The sequence below is a fragment of the Nicotiana tabacum genome, chromosome 19 (assembly GCF_000715075.1).
Source record: "Nicotiana tabacum cultivar K326 chromosome 19, ASM71507v2, whole genome shotgun sequence".
NCBI lineage: Eukaryota > Viridiplantae > Streptophyta > Magnoliopsida > Solanales > Solanaceae > Nicotiana > Nicotiana tabacum.
In genome coordinates this window covers 66,943,019-66,964,769 of record NC_134098.1, presented here as the reverse complement: position 1 = coordinate 66,964,769, position 21,751 = coordinate 66,943,019, and the positions used below count along the sequence as shown (strand labels likewise).

Here is a 21,751-nt window from a genome sequence, read left to right as displayed (position 1 = left end):
GAAGAAGTTAATTTATTAGTTGATCCATATGTTTTTCAATCTCGACACATTTCCAACTCCAATCTAATAAAGGGCATATATGTTCTCATATATGCGACCTACACTGGCAAATTAAATGTCTGAATCCTCCGATTCTAACACAAAAGTAGAGAGGGTCAAGAGACGATCAAATGTTCAATTGTACTGTAAACCAAAATGTTTGAGGCGAATTGGTGTAATTTGCCCTTGGGCAATTTCAATTTTACTTAAAGGGAAATAGTTTTAACTTAAAAAAGAGACTTCTCAAAATTTTGTAAGAAAATGGTTTCATGTTTTCTAGGCAATTCTGGAAGAGAAAAGTGGAGAAATTGACACGAAGCAGAAGAGTCCAGGAGTCACTAGAAGCTCTAGCCACGTCTAGAGAAGTTGACACGCCAGCTAATACACACCAATACAGTGATCAGAAGTTTTTAGTTGCTTATATAATCTCCTCAATATACAGATTCGATGCAGACGGAAACCATTATAAAAGTAGTAGTATTTATTGCATATATATACAAATACAAAAGCTCCAAGATGCAAACAAGATTGGCAATTTCTTCAGCTACAAAACTTCATCGACTCTTATTGGCACAATCTCAGAAGAGTGTTGAATACCTTCCAAACAGATTTTGCTCTTCTACTGTTGGTCGAACAGCTGATCCCGCCGTCCATTCTGGACCTCTTGAAGTAAGTCATCTACAAACTAAATCTCAACCATTTCAATGTCTGAATTTGTGATAATGATGAACGTAAATTGGGGGCTGAGTCAAACTTGGACGATATAAAAACAGGTGAAATTAATAAATGGATCATGATTCAATATGTTAAAAGTTACTTGGGTCAAAATAGAAAATTAGAAATGGCTAGCTCAACTAACAAGTTATCCTGTGTAACAGGATCGTATCCCCTTTATTATTTGTGGTTTAGTAAAAGTATAGGTAAGTCTAATTTTTATAAAAATGTTAGCTTAGACGTTCAAATTTACATGATTTTATATATCCAAGGACGTAAGTTTAGGTTGCAATTACATTTTGATTCACTAGCTTAACCTGTTTTGAAAGTTTGTTGGGGTCAATGAACTAGTACGTTGTATTAATTTGCAGGGAGATGACTTAGAAGAATCAGTAAAAGCAGCAGAAAACGAAGGGAAACAACCAAATATAAAGCCCGGTAAAGATAACGAGGCATTTGTGCCACCAAAATCACCAACAGGGTCATCCCAGAAGATAGAGAGTACAGGGGTAAACAAACCTATAGACCCTTTGACACAACAAAAGCGACATAAATCTAATGTTAGCCGCTCTAATGGAGCGCTATCATTAGAAGATGTTAGCTGCGTGGGATTAGACGGTACACCGTGGCCTGACGAAGCGAAAGACAGAGGAGCGCAATTAGAAGATGACAGAGAATACTTCAAGCATCATAAGCCCTCGCCTTTGGCAGAGATGGAGATGGCTGATACGAGGAAGCCTATTACACAGGCCACTGATGCACCAGCGGGTGCTGGTGTCGCTTTTTATCCGGCGCCTGACGGCGGGGTAATGGTTTGGAGGCCGGAGCAATTGGAGACTGCTGAAGAGTCTCTGATGAGAGCGATGGAGATATGGAAACAGAATTCTATGAGAGGTGACCCTGATTCACCACATGGTAGGATTCTAAGACAACTTCGTGGTGAGAACTGGTGATCTGATGACTAGTTCACCTAGTAAAGCAGCTAATTAGTAGCCAATACCAGGTCTTTAGTTAGTCCCAGGTTTTTGGCTGTCATGCCTGTGTGTAAGTGTAAATGGAAAAGGAAATGGAAACTTAATTAGTTTGGATTTGAAGAAATGGTTTCTGTTCATTTAGATCAGAGGGTTGCAGATTGGGATTTATCAGCTTTAAGAAAAAAAATCTGTTTTGGACAGTACGCGAATAGAAGATACAAATGCTATCATGTGTTGGTTTAGCATGTAACATGTTTATCATTAAAACGGATAACAATTAAATTTGTATGCAGTTTTAATGATATGTGGATAGATTCAACACAAATAATAAAGAATACTAAATAAACGAATTAAAGATAAAATGAATAATCAAATCAGTTATAATGTTATGGTCCAGTTTGAACTTTTGAACTTGGATTGGGTAATAGTTTCTGCTCTCGATTGAATTCTTGATTCGGGGCCAATTGAGAATAAAGAACAACAGTAAAGTAAGAACTATGCAATAGCTATGAAGTAGAAAAATGAGTTTGTATTGTCTTAATATGCAATACCATGTATCTTATCAAAGAAAAACGTCATCTTTATATAGTAGGAGAATTTCATCCCTAGTACAAGTCTAAAAAAGATAAAAATTCACATCTCTCGTTAATTACTGATCCGTAACCGCCATCGAGCGAGATCCGTGCTGTGATATCCGGTTGGTTCGGGAAATCACGGCCCTATATCTGTCGCATACCATCGTTCATTGCGCTTCCCGAAGTATCAGAGTTTGTCCTGAGTCCGGGGTACGTCGTCTTATCAGGTCCGATAGCGAGCACTCCATTCGGGACTCGATACAAAGAGTTCCTAGCTTCGATTTCGATCGCATATATTCATATTCTTACTTCGTTTGATCCACTGAAAAATCGGGGTGTGCGTTAACCCCGATTTCACCCGTATACAAATTAGTTCCCTCGTTTCTCAGAGAGTAGGTTTTGCCGAGATGATGAAAAACGATAGATGAACCTCGGTTCCTTCCTTCATACGTTATAACCGAGGTGACAAGTAAGCCGAAATGTCCCATCAGTCGCGTCGTTTCGACTTCGAATACGTGTCGGTGATCGGCTGGTTGTCTTCGAACGCGTAACGTCGCGTATTGATTGCATTTTTCCCTATAAAAGCTTTGACCTTTTATACTTCTTTCACTTTCCGATCCTAGCTTTTACCTTTGAATTTTCAAGCGGCTTCAACTTTTTCAAATATTCATATCTTCATCTCTAATCTTCAAATCTTCATATTTGTTCTACGATTTCTAATTCAGATCTTCATATCTTCATTCCGCATTCAAACCTTCATACTCTTTTCTTCAAACCTTCATACTTTTCCTTCGAATCTTCATACTTTCCTTCAAATCTTCATAGTTTCCCAGATCACGATGGCTAAAATTTCCAAGTCAGTGCCTCAACAGGTTGTCCATCCGGCCGCAAATGCCGAGGTAGCTGAGCCGAGATGGATGCAGTCAAGGTCAAGGTCGAAGAGTGGAAAGGCAGGATGGACCGCCTGGCCTCGGAAAAGGAGACTGCCCGGGCGCAGTTGACCTCGGCGGAGGCCCAACTTCGAGCGACGAGGGAAAAGGCTGAGGCACGGTCCCAAAAAATTGAGGAGCTACTGTCTCAGCTAAGCTCGGCTATTGCCGATCGAGAGACTCTTTCCAAGGAGCTTAAAGCGGCCAAGTCGGTGGTAGAAGTAACCAATACCGATGAGATGGTGACCTAGTATAAAGCCCGAACCCTCGGGGTTTTGATTTGTCGGCCGAGGTCGAAAGTTCTAAGAGGATCGAGGCCGAGGCCAAGAAGTTGGCGTATCTCGAGGACGAAGAAGACTCCGAGGGTTCGGGCGGATTCGGGGACGGAGAAGACTCCGATGGTCTGGGTGATGAGGCGGGCTCTGGTGGAGACCAAGCCATTTAAATGCCTTGTAGTTTTCTCCTTGTTTTTGTACTTTTGTATCTTTTTGTCGAGGCCGTTTGGCATTTATAAAGATCTTTATATATATATATAAGGCTCTTTTTCCCTTCGATATTTTTTAAGCTTGTTTCTTTTCGCTTTTTTCTTTATGATTGTGAAGAATGCCTTAGCACGTAATAATTAGGTCTTGTTCGGAGGTTCGAACAAGCCTTGCTCTCGATATTATTTGTTTAAGACTCGTGGGGGGCTCGGTATGACTGGAAGTTTTCTCCAAAGTACTTAGAACCTTTTAGATTACAATTTGCCAAGGGTAGCCTTTTGAACCAGTTTAGAAATTTTGAAGGCCTTAATTGTTTTTGGTTACAGGTCTCGGACGTCTCCGAGCCGTTTTAAGACGGCCGTAACCTTTCTAGTTCGGGTGTTGCCTAGTGGGATTGTTACCCCGAGTCATCCAGGCTTAACCGAGATAACCGTCCCTAAATGGAGGTGGCCGTAGCCTTTAAAGTTCGGGCACTGCCAAATAAATTTTGTGCCCCCGGGCTTCATTATCTCGGGTTGTCCGAACCCGTCTTGGGCGGAGGTCCCCGAGTGAGGTGGCCCTTGGGCTCGATGTCTTTAGGGGATCGAATGTAAGAAAGAAAAATTTTCAAGGGGCAAAATATTTATCCGCAAGGTAGAAACTTCCTTTCAATTTTGTGCATAATATACAAAGTTACATGTGTTCAAGCTTTGTGTCCGGGCTCGGGCGGTCTATGTGGGCACGGTTCATTCGACCGTTTGGCCCTTACAGTAAATCCTATCGATTGAGCCTAGATTATTCGAGCACAAAGTTTCTTTCCTTGCCAAAATCATTATCCGAGGGTGATGCCCCCCAGTGTTCGAGGTCGATCATAGAGAAGCCTCGGATACTGTTGACAATCGGTCTTCGATTCTAAGTTAGCACTATCCAGTGTTGCCTCGTTAAAAACCTTGTCGGAAAATCCATTTGGGACAAAACCGGTTCAAGGGAAAAAGAGTGCAACGCGTACTTTTAGGCCTAAAAATTTGTATCGTTCTTTGACGATTACCTGCAAGAGTTAGTCCAAAATGTAAATAAATAAAAGAAGTAAACGGGGTCGTACCTTAGCAGTAATATCGTTTCAAGTGAGTTATGTTCCAGTTGTTTGGTAATCGCTCACCATTCATTGCTTCAAGTTTGTACGACCCTTTTTCGATGATCTCGATAATTTGATACGGACCTCCCTAGTTCAGCCCCAGCTTCCCTTCGTTCGGGTTCCTGGTGTTTAATGTGACCTTTCTCAACACTAAGTCCCCGACATTGAAGTGTCGAAGGTTGGATCTTCGATTGTAATACCTCCCGATCCGTTATTTTTGGGCGGCCATCCGGACGAGGGAGGCTTCGCGCCTTTCATCTAACAGTTCGAGGCTCATATTTATCGTCTCGTTGTTTGATTCTTCGATTGTATATCAGAACCTGAGACTCAGTTCTCTGACTTCGATCGGTATTAGAGATTCGGCGTCGTAAACCAACGAAAATGGGGTGTCCTCGGTACTGGACTTCGAGGTCGTACGGTATGCCTATAGGACTTCGAGAAAGATATATTTCCATTTTCCTTTGGCGTCGGTCAATCTCTTTCTGATGTTTTGGAGTATGGTTTTGTTCGTGGACTCCGCTTGCCTGTTCCCACTAGTGATAGGGTGTTTACAAGATTCTTTTGATCTTATGACCTTCGATAAACTTGCTTACTATGCTGCCGACGAACTGCTTCCCATTGTCACACACGATCTCGACCGGCATACCAAACCGACATATTATGTGGTCCCAGATGAAATTAATGACGTCCTTCTCCCTGACTTTCTCAAACGCCTAGTCTTCCACCCATTTAGAAAAATAGTCAGTCATAAACAATATAAATTGAGCCTTACCGGGTGCCCATGAAAGGGGGCCGACGATGTCCATCCCATATTTCATGAACGGCCAGGGTGACAAGACCGAATGTAGCAGCTCCCCGAGCTGATGAATCATCGGAGCATGCCTTTGACATCCGTCGCATTTTTGTACGAACTCCTTCGCGTCCTTTTCCATGTTAATCCAATAGTAGCCGACTCTGATTATTTTCTGAACTAATGATTCGGCGCCCGAATGATTTCCCCAGGTGCCTTCGTGAATTTTCCTCAGAACATACTCGGTGTCTCTTGGTCCTAGACATATTGCGAGTGGGCTATCGAACATTCTCCGGAACAGTGTACCGTCTTCGGACAAGCTGAACCGGGCCGTCTTTGTACATAGAGTCGTCGATTCCTTAGGGTCCGAGGGCAGTTTTCCGGTCTTCAGATATTCTATATATTTATTTATCCAGTCCCAAGTTAGGCTTGTTGAGTTTATCTCGGCATGACCTTCTTCCACTACCGATCTCATGAGTTGTACGACCGCCCCCGTGTTGAACTCATCGTCGTCGACCGACGACTCCAAGTTAGCAAAGGCATCAGCCTCGCTGTTTTGATCCCGAGGCACATGTTGTAGAGTCCACTCCTTGAACCAATGTAACATTACCTGTAGTTTATCCAGGTATCTTTGTATTCGTTCCTCTATGACTTCGAACGTCCCATTAACTTGGTTCACCACAAGGAGGGAGTTGCACTTAGCTTCGATTACCTCTTCGCCCAAGCTTTTGGCCAGTTTGAGACCTGCAATCATGTACTCGTACTCGACCTCATTGTTAGTTAATTTTACAGTCCTAATATATTGTCTAACTATATTACCTATTTGTGGCTTCAATACAATGCCGAGTCCGGACCCTTTTGCGTTCGAGGCGTCGTCTGTCAAAGAGGGTCCAGATTCCCGAAGAAGTCCCCGAGCTTAACAACAAATCTTTCTCGACCTCGGGTATTAGGGTCGGCGTAAAGTCATCTACAAAGTCTGCTAAAATTTGAGATTTAATGGCGGTCCGAGGCCGATATTCGATATCGTACCCGCTAATCTCTACGGCCCATTTGGCTAACCGTCCTGAGAGTTCGGGTTTATGCATTACATTCCTTAACGGGTAAGTGGTTACGACACATATGGGGTGACATTGAAAGTACCATTTCAGCTTCCTAGAGGCGCTTAGCAAAGCGAGCGCCAATTTTTCTTGGTGAAGGTGTCTAGTTTCGGTCTCACCTAAAGTCCTGCTAACATAGTAAATTGGAAATTACGTACCTTTCTCTTCCCGGACTAGGAATCCACTTACCGCTATCTCTGATACTGCCAAGTACAAGTATAGTTGTTCGTCTGTCTTCAGTGTGTGAAGCAGCGGTGGGCTCGATAGATATCGCTTGAGCTCCTCCAAGGCTTGTTGGCAATCCGGGGTCCATGAGAAGTTACCCTTTTTCTTCAATAGCGAGAAGAACTGGTGGCTTTTGTCAGAGGACCTCAAAATAAATCGTCCCAAAGTGGCTATGTGTCCGGTTAACCTTTGTACGACCTTCACATTGTCCACAACAGTGATATCTTCGATGGCCTTATCGGGGTTGATCTCGATTCCCCGGTTGGATACCATGAATTCCAAGGAATTTACCAGACCCGACTCCGAATGCACATTTCTTCGAATTCAGCTTCATATTGTATTTCTTCAATATGCTGAAGGTTTCCTGCAAATGTTTCAAATGGTCCTCTGCTCACAGGGACTTAACCAACATATTGTCAATGTAAACCTCCATTAATTTTCCTATTTGTTCTTCGAACATTCGATTTACTAGGCGTTGGTAAGTGGCACCGGCGTTTTTTAGTCCGAACGACATCACGTTATAGCAGTAGGTGCCGTACTTAGTGATGAAGGAAGTTTTTTCCTGATCACCCGGGTCCATCCGAATTTGGTTGTACCCGGAATAAGCGTCGAGAAATTTGAGGATCTCGTGGCCGGCCGTTGCATCGATCATGCAATCGATGTTAGGCAAAGGGAAAGAGTCCTTGGGACACGCTTTATTCAAGTCTTTATAGTCCACACACATTCTTAATTTGTTCCCCTTTTTTGGGACTACTACTACGTTTGCTAACTAGTCAGGGTATTAAACATCCCGGATGGACCCTATTTTAAGGAGTTTAGATATCTCGTCCTTGATGAAAGCATGTTTGACCTCGGACTGGGGTCTCCTCTTCTGCTTGACTGGGTGGAACTTCGGGTCCATACTTAGCTTGTGAGTGATTATTTCCGGCGGGATCCTTGTCATATCAAGGTGGGACCCAACGAAACAATCTTTATTAGCTATAAGAAATTGAATGAGTTTTTTCTTGAGCTCGGGATTCAACCCCATGCCCAGGTATACCTTTTGATCGGGCAAGCGTTCGGTCAGTACGACTTGCTCCAGTTCCTCGACCATTGATTTGGTAGCATCGTAATCATCGGGAGCTATGAAAGACCTGGGAACCCCATAGTCGTTGTCCTCACCCATCTCCTACTTCTCTGGTTGGGACGGAGTCGGTGTCAGTAGTTGCTATTTGGTTTCTCCTTTGGTGACCGGACCCAGCTCCTTCGATGTCGAAAGTGTGGATATCGGGACCACCTCGTCGACCGCAAACATCTCTTTTGTGGCCGGTTGTTCTCCGTAAACTGTTTTTATTCCTTCCGGCGTTGGGAACTTCAACACCTGGTGCAGAGTCGAGGGTACTGCCCTCATGTCCCCTTCGATCACATAGAACTTTGTTTCATGAACGGTCCCAGCGATGTTCACTGGTAATGTTATCTCCCTTTTAATGGTCTCACATGCCATATTGAACCTGTTTAGGACTCGAACCGCAGGCACGATCTGATCTTGTAGGCCGAGCTGTTCCACGACCCTCGATCTGATGATGTTGGCCGAGCTACCTGGATCAATTAACACACGCTTAACTCGAGATTTATTTATAAGTACTAATATTACCAATGCATCGTTGTGGGTCTGCACGATCCCGTCAGCGTCTTCGTCATTGAAGGACAAGGTTCCCTCCGGCACATAATCCCGAGTCCGTTTTTCCCTTGTGATAGATACTTTGGTGCGCTTTAGCATCGACCCCGCCGATGATCATGTTAATGACATGCTGAGGTTCCTCCTGTTCGATCTGTTTACCAGAATCTCTATTCCTAAAGTGGTTCTTGGCTCGATATCTTAGGAGCTCTCGGAGATGCCCGTTATTGAATAGCCGGGCTACTTCCTCTCTTAATTGTCGGCAATCTTCTGTCCTGTGACCGTGAGTACCATGATATTTGCACATTAAGTTCGGATCCCTTTGGTTTGAATTGGATTGTAGAGGTCGAGGCCATTTGGTGTCTTTGATACGCCCAATGGCTGATACGATGGCGGCGGCGACGACGTTAAAGTTGTACTCCAATAGCCTTGGCTCTTCCTTCGGCCCGATGGGCCTGTCGAAACTATTTTTGCTCATGAGCCCCCTGTTGTTTTACCTCGATCACTTATTCTTTCACTTTTCACGGGGTTTTGCCCAAATCCACTACATCTTCGGTTTCCATTGTATGGCTGATATCGATCCATGTTCAACCTTGGTTCACGATCAACATCTTTTCTGGATCTGCCGACTGTTCTGACGGGATAAACGGACCCGGAATGGGCCCCGAGTTGATAGTCTTCGACCCTGATTTTTGATTGATATCGATTATGCACGTCGGCCCAAGTGACAGTCGGGTACTCCACCAGATTTTGTTTCAACTGTTGTGAAGACAACGAGCTTCGAGCATTGAGTCCATGGGTGAAGGCTTGAACGGCGCAATCGTCCGCGACCGGAGGCAAGTCCATCCGTTCCATTTGAAATCGGGACACGAATTCCCTAAGCATCTCATTATCCCTCAGCTTCACTTTGAAAAGGTCTGACTTCCTGGTCTCGACCTTGATAGCCCTGGCGTGTGCTTTTACGATGGAATTTGCAAGCATAGCAAACGAGTCAATAGAATTAGGAGGTAGGTTGTGATACCATATCGTAGCTCCCTTGGACAGAGTTTCCCCAAACTTTTTCAGAAGGACAAACTCGATCTCGTCATCCTCCAAGTCGTTCCCTTTGATGGTGCATGTGTAGGAAGTCACATGCTCATTTGGGTCGGTCGTTGCGTTGTACTTCAGAATCTTGGGCATGCGGAACTTCTTTGGGATCGGCTTCGGCGCTGCGCTCGGAGGAAAAGGTTTTTGAACAAACTTCTTGGAATCCAGGCCCTTCAATATCGGAGGTGCTCCTAGGATTTGGTCGACCCTGGAATTGTAGGTTTCCACCTTTTTGTCATTGGCTTTGATTTTCTTCTCCCCCGATTCTATCTGTTTTGTCAATTTCTCGAGCATTTTTATGATCTCGGGGTTAGTCCCCGATTCATTTTCATTCGACCTTTCCGCGATCGGTTCATTTCTGCGGGTGACTTCCCGGGATGGCTCGGGCTCAACCCTGCTTGGCGCTCGGCTTTGGTTATGCAACTGGGCTATCGTTTCTCGTTGAGCCTGTAATATTTCGAATATCACCTGCAAATTGATCCCATCGTTTTCACCACTGTGCGTATTCTGGACAATTGATCGGACTTCCCTGCGCACGATGTTCTCGGGACCGGTAGGAAAATTTGTGTTGATGGCCACATGGGTACTGGCGTCGATAGGGTCCGCGACCTGAACTCCGCCGAGATTGAATAGGGGCACCTTCGTTATTGGGTGCTACATTATTGTTCTCGTCATGGTGGCTGGACTCCACATCCATGTTTAGAGGGGCAGACTGGGGTTTGACATTTCGATTTTAACCTGGAATCGAAGACACTTCAAAGAACAAGTGTAAAATAGGGTGTGTTACGGGAATTTGTATCAAATTGCCGCTATTATCCTTAGCCCACGGTGGGTGCCAAACTGTTTACCCTCAAAATCGGATAACAATTAAATTTGTAAGTGGTTTTAAGGATACACGGATTGACTTGATACAATCAATAAATTAAGTTACTATTGAATAAATAAAGATAAAATAAATTCAAACCACATGCGTTGGATAGTTTCATCCTTAGTGAAATAGCCACTCTCGAGCCGGGCTCGCCACGACCGGTAAATTATTGAAAAAGAACAAGAGCTAAAGATAGAGAGAATAATAATATATTACTTTTGAATGCGTGTTACAATATGTTTCATGAATTATCAGACCCCCTTTATATAGTAGGGGAGTCCTATTTTAGGTACAACTTTATAAAAGGTAAAATATCTTTTGATTCACTAATTGCCGGTTCTTTATCGATACGTGCCGAGATCCCCGCCGTAATATTCGGCCGGTCACGGATATTTCGGCCTTCTGTTGGCTATGTCGGATTGTCTGACAATGTTCTTCGAAGTCGATCGAGGTCAAGACCAATTCGGGGATCATGGCCTCGATATTCTCGAGGGCAGGCGTCATGCCCCCGAGTTCGGTGGGACTTTGACCCGATTTCGGTCCCTTGCCACCATGTCTCGAGCCTGACTTATTTTGTCGGAGGCCGGGATGCACCCTGAGCTCGATTTCATCGATTTCACCCATATACAGTTATGTTTGTCACAAAATAAATATTGCTCTCCCACAGACAGATGGTTGTGAGTTTATGTTCCCATTAAAGGTCCAGCGCATATACGTTAATTCATAAGCAATTCTACCGTAATGTGTTCTAAATATCCCTATTTAGGTTTAATGGTACATTCTACTAGAGGATGAATGTTGTCACTGAATTATCCATCAATTTATATTCAGTTTCTCTGAAATACCTCATGAAGTGCCAGAGGATAACAATTCTGAAATTGAAAGGGAGTACAATCTCTGCTCGAACAATTTGGCATACTTAATTTTTACTATTTTGAGAATCAATCCTAGAAGATAAACATTGATGCTGTTGCCCTAATCGTAAGTCCGGTTGTAGGTGTACCTTTTCTCCGAACAAAATTATTAACGTTATGATAGTTCTAAGGGCGAGATAACGTTGATCAACTGATTAACGATGAATGCATGTATTTTATGAAGTATAATGGATGTAACTGACACATGAGCTCCTATTTGTAGAAGTTTGAATAGGCAATGTACTTCTTTAAGCGTAGTATAAGACATGGAAGCTTCATGTATGGTTAATATGTAACTAAAGAACGCCGAACTAATAGTTAAATAGGCAAAATACACAGACTGCCCCTAAATTATGGATCAAATCTCTGTTATATATTTTTTATGGACAAAAATTATTTTGCACGAGTGTCCCCAAGAGATGCTACTTTTTTCTTGACTAGTTTTTCAAAACATGTGTAATATCACGCACCAGTCATACAGCGACACGTGTCATTGGCTTAAAAAAAAAAAAAGAAAAAAAAAAATTGAAAAGGAACCCATCTCCTTCGGTGTGCCTTCACAGTCCCACCACCACTACTCCTCCGTCAATAATCATCTTTCATCCTTCATCCATTAACATACGCATATTCAAGAAACAATCATGGATAGACTAAAAATATAACCCAGTTTTCATCGTCCCACCATCATTACTCACCTTCCACAGCTTTCTCGTTATCTCCATTGCCGTCGAGCATCCAAAAAACCCAAACCTCTACCTTACAATTCAACAAGAAAAAAAAATAGAAGCCCTGTATTTTTTTTTTCGAAAACTTTTGAGATATAATAAGTGGGTTTTCTTTATGGCTCCCCCATTGAAAAGGGAAAAAAAAGAGAAGATTCTTCTACATTATTCTTCTAATCTCACTTGAAGATTTCATTACAGATTCTTCTACATTGTTTATAATTTCTTCCATAATTGATTTTTTCATCTGTTACAATTTGAACAAATTTTTTCATTGAAAGTAGAGAAAATGGATAGTAAACATTATCTTACATTTGAACCAGATTACTTTAGAAAACTAAAAAAAAAGGAAGATATTAGAAAAGGACAAAAAGAAAATCTATTTAACCGTTGGATAAGTTTCATTAAATCTAGACCCTTCAAATAAAGCATCAGATATACAGTTTTTTTACAATTCATACACCTTATTTTGTTTGTAAAACACGCACCTGCTACGCAAACAAAGATGTGTTCTGTAAAGGCCGAGTGTGTAAGAAAATTTTTGTCCGCAAAAAATATATAATAGGAATTTGGTCCATAATTAAGGATAATTTATATATTTAATATTCAAACTTGGCCTCTGTGGTTCATATTGTGATTTCAAAGTTGGTGACTTGTTTATATAAACTTATTTTTTTTTATCGGTTAAAAAAAAAATGATTCATTTTTAAATTTGAAAACAGTTTAATTTAAATTTTTAATTTTACCCTTAATAAATTTTTTTTATAACAACACAAATACTCTAAACCTCTTTTTGACTTGTTTAGGACCACAAATTTTAAAAAATTTTATATTTTTTAAATTTGTGCCCAGTCAAACAGATTCACATAAATTGGAACAGATGGATGGAGTGTATATAAGATTTGCAAGTACCGGTGCAAGCCTACCAGACAAAACTTCTTATCTTAGACCTGTATTAAATAAATTCTTTTATACTATTACTGTAATTTACTCGATCGTAATAGTTTGTTTGCTTTATGTTTCAGGTATCTATTCATAGTTAGTACTGGAGCTAATTATTTTTAAGATAATCTAATAGTATAAAATTCTTGTACACCGATCAGAATACTAAAGTTAAAACTCTTAATTGAATTGTATGGGCATTATTATGTGTCACAGAGAGAATGGTGGCTTAGCTTAGAAGATAAAACTCTAGGAATGGTGCGGTCATCAATACACAGGCACTCCTCCGTCAAACCCCACACCAATTGTCTTTATTATCTCGCCCTCTTTTATCCCTTCACTGCTGCAGTATCTCTTTCCAGTCTCTCTTCTCACTTTTCCACCCAAACACTCCTTTTCTGTAGTGTCGTAAACAACTTTGCCCTTACTTCTTGTATTTGTACATTCAAAACTCCTCTTTTTGCCTTGCTTCATCTCTTCTCTGGATTGTTGCAAATTCAGAGCCTCCTCAACATGGGAGCTCCCCTGCATTCTCAATTACTACTATTTATCTGCAGCCTCAGTTTAGTTCTGCTTTCGTTCAAAATCCAATTAACTTATGCCATGTCAACAATTACAGCAATGGCCAAAGACCAAATAGCCTGCACAATGTGCTCCTCCTGTGACAACCCATGTCAGCTAATCTTCTCTCCACCACCACCATCACCTCCGCTTCCATGCCCGCCTCCACCGTCACCGCCGCTGCCACCACCTCTGCCCCCACCCTCATCAGTCTATAATAGTCCACCGCCTCCTTCACCGTCCAGTTCTTGCCCGGGAAACTGCTCTCAGCCTTTATCACCGCCTTATAATGGCGGAGGTGTCGGTGGCGGTGTCGGTGATGGTGACTACTTCTATCCTCCGACCAACCCTTCTATATATCCAACTCCTCCACCTCCAAACCCCATCGTACCGTACTTCCCTTTCTATTATTACAACCCTCCTCCACCTAGTACACTTATCTCCGACTCCGCTCAATTTCAAAACCATCCTTTTATCACTTGTCTCATCCATGCCATGGCCATTTTCTTGCTTCTTTGACCTTAAAACAAGAGCAAAACATTAGAATTAACTGTTTTTTTAACAGCTGTGTTTACTTTATTCCTTCTATATATCCAATTTGAATATATATTTCAGGTTTAGGTAATCTTCAGAATGCCACAGAATGAAGAAAGGCCAGGGGATAGAGAGGAGGAACAAGAAATGGTGGACAAACAAACCGGGCCACCAAATTGCCATGGAAAAAAGAGTGTTTATTGGAGGACATCCTAGTCTTCTTTTGCACACGTGGAAGTAGAATATTATAGCTCTAAGTATTCTTACCCATGAGTCACATTCTTACTACATTTAATTTACATATAGGACCAAAAAAGAATTCTTGTTGCATGCATGCATGTACTCATCCTATATGAAAATGTTTGATTATCTTAATATTCATGTTTCAAATTGTTCAATGACAAATATATCATTTCCTTTTGCTTTGTCACCATAGGCAAATTTATCATTTAGAGTTGGTGAGTATATATGGTCTAAGTATGCATATACAGTTAGACCTCTCCATAACAACATCCTTATATAATAGCACTTCACTATAAAAGTCAATTTTTTCCGAAACCAAATTTCATGTTCTGTTATAATATATGTTTTCTATAATAGCAATTCACGATAACATCCAAAAATATCTGAAACAAACGAGGCTGTTATAGAGAGGTTTGACTGTATATAGCTCAAGTCGAACTAAAGGCCTGCGTGTAGTTGTCAATCGACCTGATTTGTTAATTGGCGCGCGAATTTTGCTCATTGTGAGGAAACGAAGTACTAGAAGATTCACAACTAGAAAACTGTTGAAACCCATCCACACCTTTCCGATCGAAATCGATCAGAAAATAAACTAACCGATGGCTGTGGGAAAGGAGGTAAATTGGTCGCAAAAGTCAACGAAAATATTTCTCACAAATATACCGACCACCTTCGGTCGGAAATAGTAGTCCCACAACAAAAAATAAGAGACGGAAAGTGGTCAATCATTGACCAAGACCTGGTCATACTTGCATAATATCTACCAAAATAAGTTTTAATTAAAAATTTTCAATTATACCGACCGCAATCAGTCGGAAAGTTGATATTATTTTTCCCCGCTCGGTTTTTTAATATAACAAAAATTATATATATATATATATAATTTACCGACCGATTTCGGCCGGTATTATTGTTTTGATTATTTGTTATTTACAATATCTACATATATTTAACAATACACACACTCATATATATGTCACGACCCAAAATCTAGATACACACATACACACACATAATCTTGAATATTTTATTCTCGATCACCTTATTAGTACTTTGCTCGGATATTTCATCAGTGGATCAATTAAAAATTTAATTATATTCGATTAAAACTTACTATAACATATTTAAAAACAAAGTGTATATTTCTATAAGATGTAGTGCTATGTTAATACTTAACTTTTAGCAACAACAACATATGTCATTTATGACTTGTACGCAAAATTTGAGTTCATTCCGGATTGATTTGATATGTTTCGGCGCGAGGTTTGAAAGTTGAAAGATTTAAAGTTCAATAAGCTTGAATTGGGGTATGATTCGTGGTTTTAGTATTATTTGATGTGATTTGAGGCATCGACTAAGTTTGTATGATGTTTTAGGACTTGTTGATATATTTGGTTGAGGTCCCGAGGGCCTCGGGTGGATTTCGGATGGTTAACAGAATTTAAGTTGGATATTCCTAGAATGTTCGATGTTAATTTTTCAAGAATACGTGGTATTACAATAAGAATAAGAAAATTAACTCCAAATTTAGTTTTGCTTGAAGCATTAGATCCATATTGAAATTACGGAGCCATAGTAAAAAGAATCGTCTAATTCGGACATCGTATGAGAGAGTTATGCCCATTTATGTGTCGAGAATGATTTTCTGTCGCCGTCAGCGCCCAGGGTAGCGTGGGGTACTATCCCTGGTGCTGGGACTGCTGGAGGTACTGGAAAGGGCGCCACAGGTGGCGTAGACGTAAAAATCCCATAAAACGAGGAGTTTTGCCATTTTTACTCATTTTTGAGTTTGGGAAGCTCGGTGAAGGCAATTCTTGGGCTAATTTTATGGAAAAACATTGGGGTAAGTGTTCCTTATCCTATATTGATTATATTTCATAATTCCATATTCATTTATATCATGAATCCGTGAATTTATGGAAGAAAAATCAGATTTTTATAAAATCTTCCAAAAATGTAAAATGAAGATTTGAAGGTCAATCCGATGTTGGAATTTGATAATTTTTATATGGTTGGACTCGTATCGGAACGGGTGTTCGGATTTTATTAGTTTCATCGGATTCCGAGATGTGGTTCCCACTGCCGATATTTTCGAGCGGAGTTGGGAATTTTTGTAAATTGTTAAATTGTAAGCATTAGAGTAAGTTGTGATTAATTTGCACGTTGTTTGAATAGATACGAGTTGTTTGGCTTGAATTGAGGAGATAGGAAGGCGTATGGAGGTTGATATGCGGGGAATAGAATTTTCGGAGTATTGTACAACTTGCTCGGTATTAGATTTGGCTTGTTCGAGGTAAGTAACTCTTCTAATCTTGGAGCTGAGGGTATAAACCCTGAATTATATGTGTTATGTGTTTGGTGTTAAGGTGACGCACATGCTAGGTGACGGGTGTGTGGGCGTGCACCGTATGAACTGTGATTCCGTTATTCTTGTGGAACTGTGTAGTTACCTGAACTTATCTGAAATCATGGAAATCTCTACGTACTAGAGCTATTGAGCTGAGAATCATGTTAAAATCATATTGAGGCTATATGCCAGTATTATTGAGACCCACAGAGGTCATATTATTGTTGAATTTGTTTAAATTGAAATTTTAAAACTCAGTCATGTTCATTTATTTCATATCATCTCTCAGTCTCTATTGCTATTTATTGATTCATCATATCATCATTTTGGGCTAGTTTCATGACATTGTGAGCCCGAGAGACTGGAGAGATTGATGACTGGGTGATTATATCTCAAAATCTATAAGGATAATTATGGGATCGGGCTGCACGCCGCAGCAGGTCATATTGGCTTTATATACTTTATTATTATGGGATCGGGCTGCACGCCGCAGCAGGACATATTGGCTTATTATAGCATGCGAGTTGTCCGTGCAGATACAAATATTGATACTATAGCACGTGAGTTGTCCGTGCAGCATGTGAGTTGTCCATGCAGATTATAGCGCTTGGGCTGAAGGATCCCCTCCGGAGTCTGTACACACCCCAGTGAGCGCAGATACCTAATGAGTGCGTGTGCCGAGTGACTTAGGAGGATTGAGTGATTTGGGAGGATTGAGTGACTGGGAGGCATGAGTGGCTGTGCGAATTGAGTGGCTGGGAGGACTGAGTGACTGTGAGGATTGAGTGACTGGGAGGACTGAGCGACTGTGAGGATTGAGTGACTGGGAGGACTGCGTGAAATGATACTCGGAGAGTATGCATATGGTTTTATCACTGAGGTGCATCGCATTGACATGCACACTTGACATACATGCATAGGGATGCATTTTCCTTATGTTGTACGGTATCACGTCATTCATGACTTCTCATACATATTGGCATATGGGCATATTGATGCATTTTCCACTGGCTATGTGGAAAGAAAATGAAACATCTTATTTATTGTTGAAAGGAATTTTGGAAAAATTACTGTTTCAAACTTACTCATATTTTTGGCAACTTCAGTAAAAGACTTGAGTTTTCACTGATACACTTGAAAGGTAGAGCTATTTTCAGAAATCATAATTAAGTTGAGCATGTTATTGTTGAATTATTCCTAATCATATTGTTATGAAATATTGTTGGCTATTGGTGTTGGACCCCGACTTATGCTCCAGCTCGTTACTACTTTCAACCTAAGGTTAGGTTTGTTACTTATTGAGTACATGGGGTCGGTTGTACTCATACTATACTTCTGCACCTTGCGTGCAGATATTGGATGTTGATGTTGTTGTGATCGACGGGAGCTAAATTTGAAGATGTACCTGTGTTCCGGTCATAGCTGCCTCTTGTTCATGGTAGCCTTAGATTTATAAAAATCTGTTTATATACATTTCGAACAGATGATGTATTTATATCATACCAGTTTTGTAAATTCTAACCTTAGAAGCTCATGATTTGTACTACCAGTCCTTGGGGAGTTTAATAGAGTCAGTTAAATATTATTTGAATCAGATATTTGTAAATTAGCTTACCTAACAGGTTGAGTTAGGTGCCATCACGGCTAGTTGGATTTTGGTCGTGACATATATATATATATATACATACATAATCTTTAATGTTTTATTCTCGATCACCTTATTAGTACTTTGCTCGGATACTTCATCAGTGGATCAATTGAAAATTCAATTGTATTCGATTAAAACTCATTATAACACATTTAAAAACAAAGTGTATAGTTCTATACGATGTAGTGCTATGTTAATACTTAAGTTTTAGAAACAACAACATATGTACACTTATATTAATATTGCATACGCTAATATAGCATTAATATAACACTTGTACAATAGTTTGGGTATTTATTGCTCTCGGTGTATGATAGAGTGCTAGTGCTATTGTGCGCTACCTTCACCGGAAAATGCCGCGAGGTCGACCTCGGAGACATGCAATAAGTGTGGAATTGAAGGAGTTACCATCGAAGGGTTCAATCACGAAGTCAGTAGAGAAATTAGATGAGGCAATTACGGTTATAGCTGAGGAAAAACCAATGGAACAGTGGCCAGCCCTAACAAAAGGGCTTAAGACCCCGCCGATAATAGCTGGAAGTTCAAATTCAGTACAATCTGTGCATAGTAAAAGTGCAATTATCATAATTGAAGGACCTAAGCAAACAGGAGGTGACAAGGGAACGGGAGAGCCTGGAGCTCAGAGGAAATTGGAGCTACCTGCTCAGCCAGTTGCAGCGACAAAATGAAAGAATCTATTTGCTGAGAACAAGATGGCTACTAGAGGTATGAATCTACATTACATTGCTCCTACGATTAAGAATGGAGTTAAAGTGGCCAAATTAGACAAAGAGGTGGTTGAGAGAGCTACTGAGCGATGGAAAATGGCTGTAATAGTGTATGTAGTGGGTGAAACGCCTACTATAGATGCATTTGAATGATTTGTCACATTCCAATGAAATTTTATTGCTAAAACCTCAATATACCTTCATAATGATGGGTATTTTGTGGTAAAATTTGCTATTATAGAGGATAGAGATGATGTGTTGTATTCCGGACCTTATACGATGAATAGCAAACCAATTGTGGTTAAAATGTGGAATGCTGCTTTTGATTTTTCAAATGAAGTACTGAAGACCATCCCACTATGGATTCAACTTCCTAAGCTGCCATTGAATTACTGGGAGGATGACTCGCTAAGTAGAACTGGTAGTACATTGGGTGTTCCTATATATGCTGATGCTTGCACCACTAAGGTTGAACGTATATCATATGCCAGAATTTTGGTTGAGATGGATGTTACTAGACCTCTCCCAAGACAGATCATGGTGGAAGATCCAAACGGAAAGGAATTCGAACAGGAAGTTTGGTATGATTGGATGCCTATGTATTGTAATAAATGCTTGCAACTAGGGCATGTGTGCCAGGAACCACAGAAAGAAGCTATGCCAAAACAAATAAATGGGAAAAATCAGAAGCCTCAACAATTCTAGAGGAGAATAGGGCATGAGGAAGGGGGTACACAAAGGGATCAAGGCGTACAAAAGGATGCTATTCCACAAACTCAAGTACATGATAAGAAACAGAAGGGAATTGAAAATGTACGGCCACAGAACTCTTCACAAAGTCCAGGAATGAATGCAGATGATGAAGGTTGGAAGACTGTTAAGAACAAGTATGTGTCAAAGGGCTCAAGAAATGTGGAAAAGAACATGGGGGTGAGCACATCCAATGGTTTAAATACCCTTGATCCATCAAGTTCTCAAGTGCCTGCACAAGTAAGCTTGGGGCCTAGCAGCATGAATAGGTGGGAATTGATGCAGGAGATAGATGATCCTTTTATACCAAAATGAATATAGTATCATAAAATGTGAGAGGCTTGAATAGAGTCTATAAACAAAGAGAAATAAAGTAGTGTTGATAGCAATAATTGAGCACAAGGTTTCGGTGGAGTTAATCAGCAATTACCGCTTGACATACTTGACCACCTTGGTTTCTTAAAAGGAGAACTTCCTATAAGATACTTAGGGGTACCTCTTAGCACAAAAATATAGTCCTTGGCTCAATGTAAGCCCCTAATTGATAAGATAATAGGCAGGGTCATAAGCTGGACATCAAAGCTACTCTCTTATGCAGGGAGACTTCAGCTAATCAAGAGTGTTATCTTCTCCATCCAAACATTCTGGTCTCAAATTTTTACCCTACCAAAGAAGCTGATTCAATTGGTCGAAAGTGTATGCAAAAGATTCTTATGGATAGGAGGAGTAGATAATTCAAAAATGGCACTAATTGCGTGGGATAAAGTCTGTATTCCAAAAGTTACAGGGGGACTAAATATCATGGATATTCACGCTTGGAACAAGGCTGCTATATGAAAACTACTGTGGAATGTTTGTACCAAAAAGGATAAGCTATGGGTGAAGTGGATACATTGCTACTATGGGAGAAGAACCACACTGTGGATGAGTCAAACTAAGCAAGCATCTTGGATTGTACAGACGATCTTAAAAGCAGCAAAATACCTGGAAGAAGTGGGACTACAAGAGAAAGAATTCATACTGATAAGGACCTTTTCTATTCAAAGAATGTACAGGAAGCTTCGAGGTGAGTTCCCTAAATGCTCTCGGAGAAGACTGATATGTAACAACTATGGGGCTCCTAGATGGGTGTTTATACTGTATCTAAACTTACAAGGGAGATTACAAATAATAGATAGAATAGCTAAATGGAGTCAGATTGAAGACTTGACATGCCCACTGTGTGCTAGAGAACCACAAACAACTGAGCATCTATTCTTTAAATGTGAAATGACATCGCAAATGTGGGAGAGATTATTAGAATGGCAGGGAATCAAAAAGAGAGCTCAAGGATGGTCTGAAGAAGTTCAATGGGCAGAGATTCATGCAAAAGGACAGTCAGCAATGGCTAATATGTATAGACTATGCATGGCAGCGTGTGTCTACCATATATGGATGGAAAGGAACTTGAGGATATTTCAAGGCAAGTCCAGGACAAAGGAGATCATCTTACGATTGATAGCACAGGAAGTCCATAATCGAGGGAATCAGTATAAGAAGCTAACTAGAAAGTTGCAAGCTATGAAGTGGTACCCTAGAGATTGAGGATAGCCTTAGTTGTTTTGATTCTTGTACTCAATGATAGAGTCTGATGAGTATAGGACTTGGGGCATGATGTCCAAGTTCCTAGTACAATAAGTGTTGTAATGTTATATTTGGTTTGTGAAATAAAAAATATACTTACCAATGTAGCATTAATATATATTAATCAATCTTAATATATATTAAGTACTAATCTTAATCAATCTTAATATTATTATAAGTATACATATT

At 40.6% G+C, this 21,751-nt stretch overlaps 3 protein-coding genes across 3 annotated transcripts; all 3 read left to right on the top strand.

Annotated features, from left to right (window-relative positions):
• Positions 1–476: 476 nt before the first annotated feature.
• LOC107813413 (uncharacterized) lies at positions 477–1,927 on the top strand. The gene is made up of 2 exons (XM_016638685.2): positions 477–708; positions 1,125–1,927. Exons 1-2 carry the CDS (start codon positions 487–489, stop codon positions 1,704–1,706), a joined length of 804 nt encoding a protein of 267 aa, XP_016494171.2. The 5' UTR covers positions 477–486; the 3' UTR covers positions 1,707–1,927.
• A 17,541-nt stretch (positions 1,928–19,468) lies between these two features.
• LOC142173532 (uncharacterized) lies at positions 19,469–19,894 on the top strand. Its single transcript, XM_075239138.1, has one exon. It carries the CDS (start codon positions 19,469–19,471, stop codon positions 19,892–19,894), a length of 426 nt encoding a protein of 141 aa, XP_075095239.1.
• A 141-nt stretch (positions 19,895–20,035) lies between these two features.
• LOC142173531 (uncharacterized) lies at positions 20,036–21,523 on the top strand. The gene is made up of 2 exons (XM_075239137.1): positions 20,036–20,179; positions 20,900–21,523. The coding sequence occupies exons 1-2, from the start codon at positions 20,036–20,038 to the stop codon at positions 21,521–21,523; spliced, it is 768 nt and encodes a 255-aa protein (XP_075095238.1).
• The last annotated feature ends 228 nt before the right edge of the window (positions 21,524–21,751 follow it).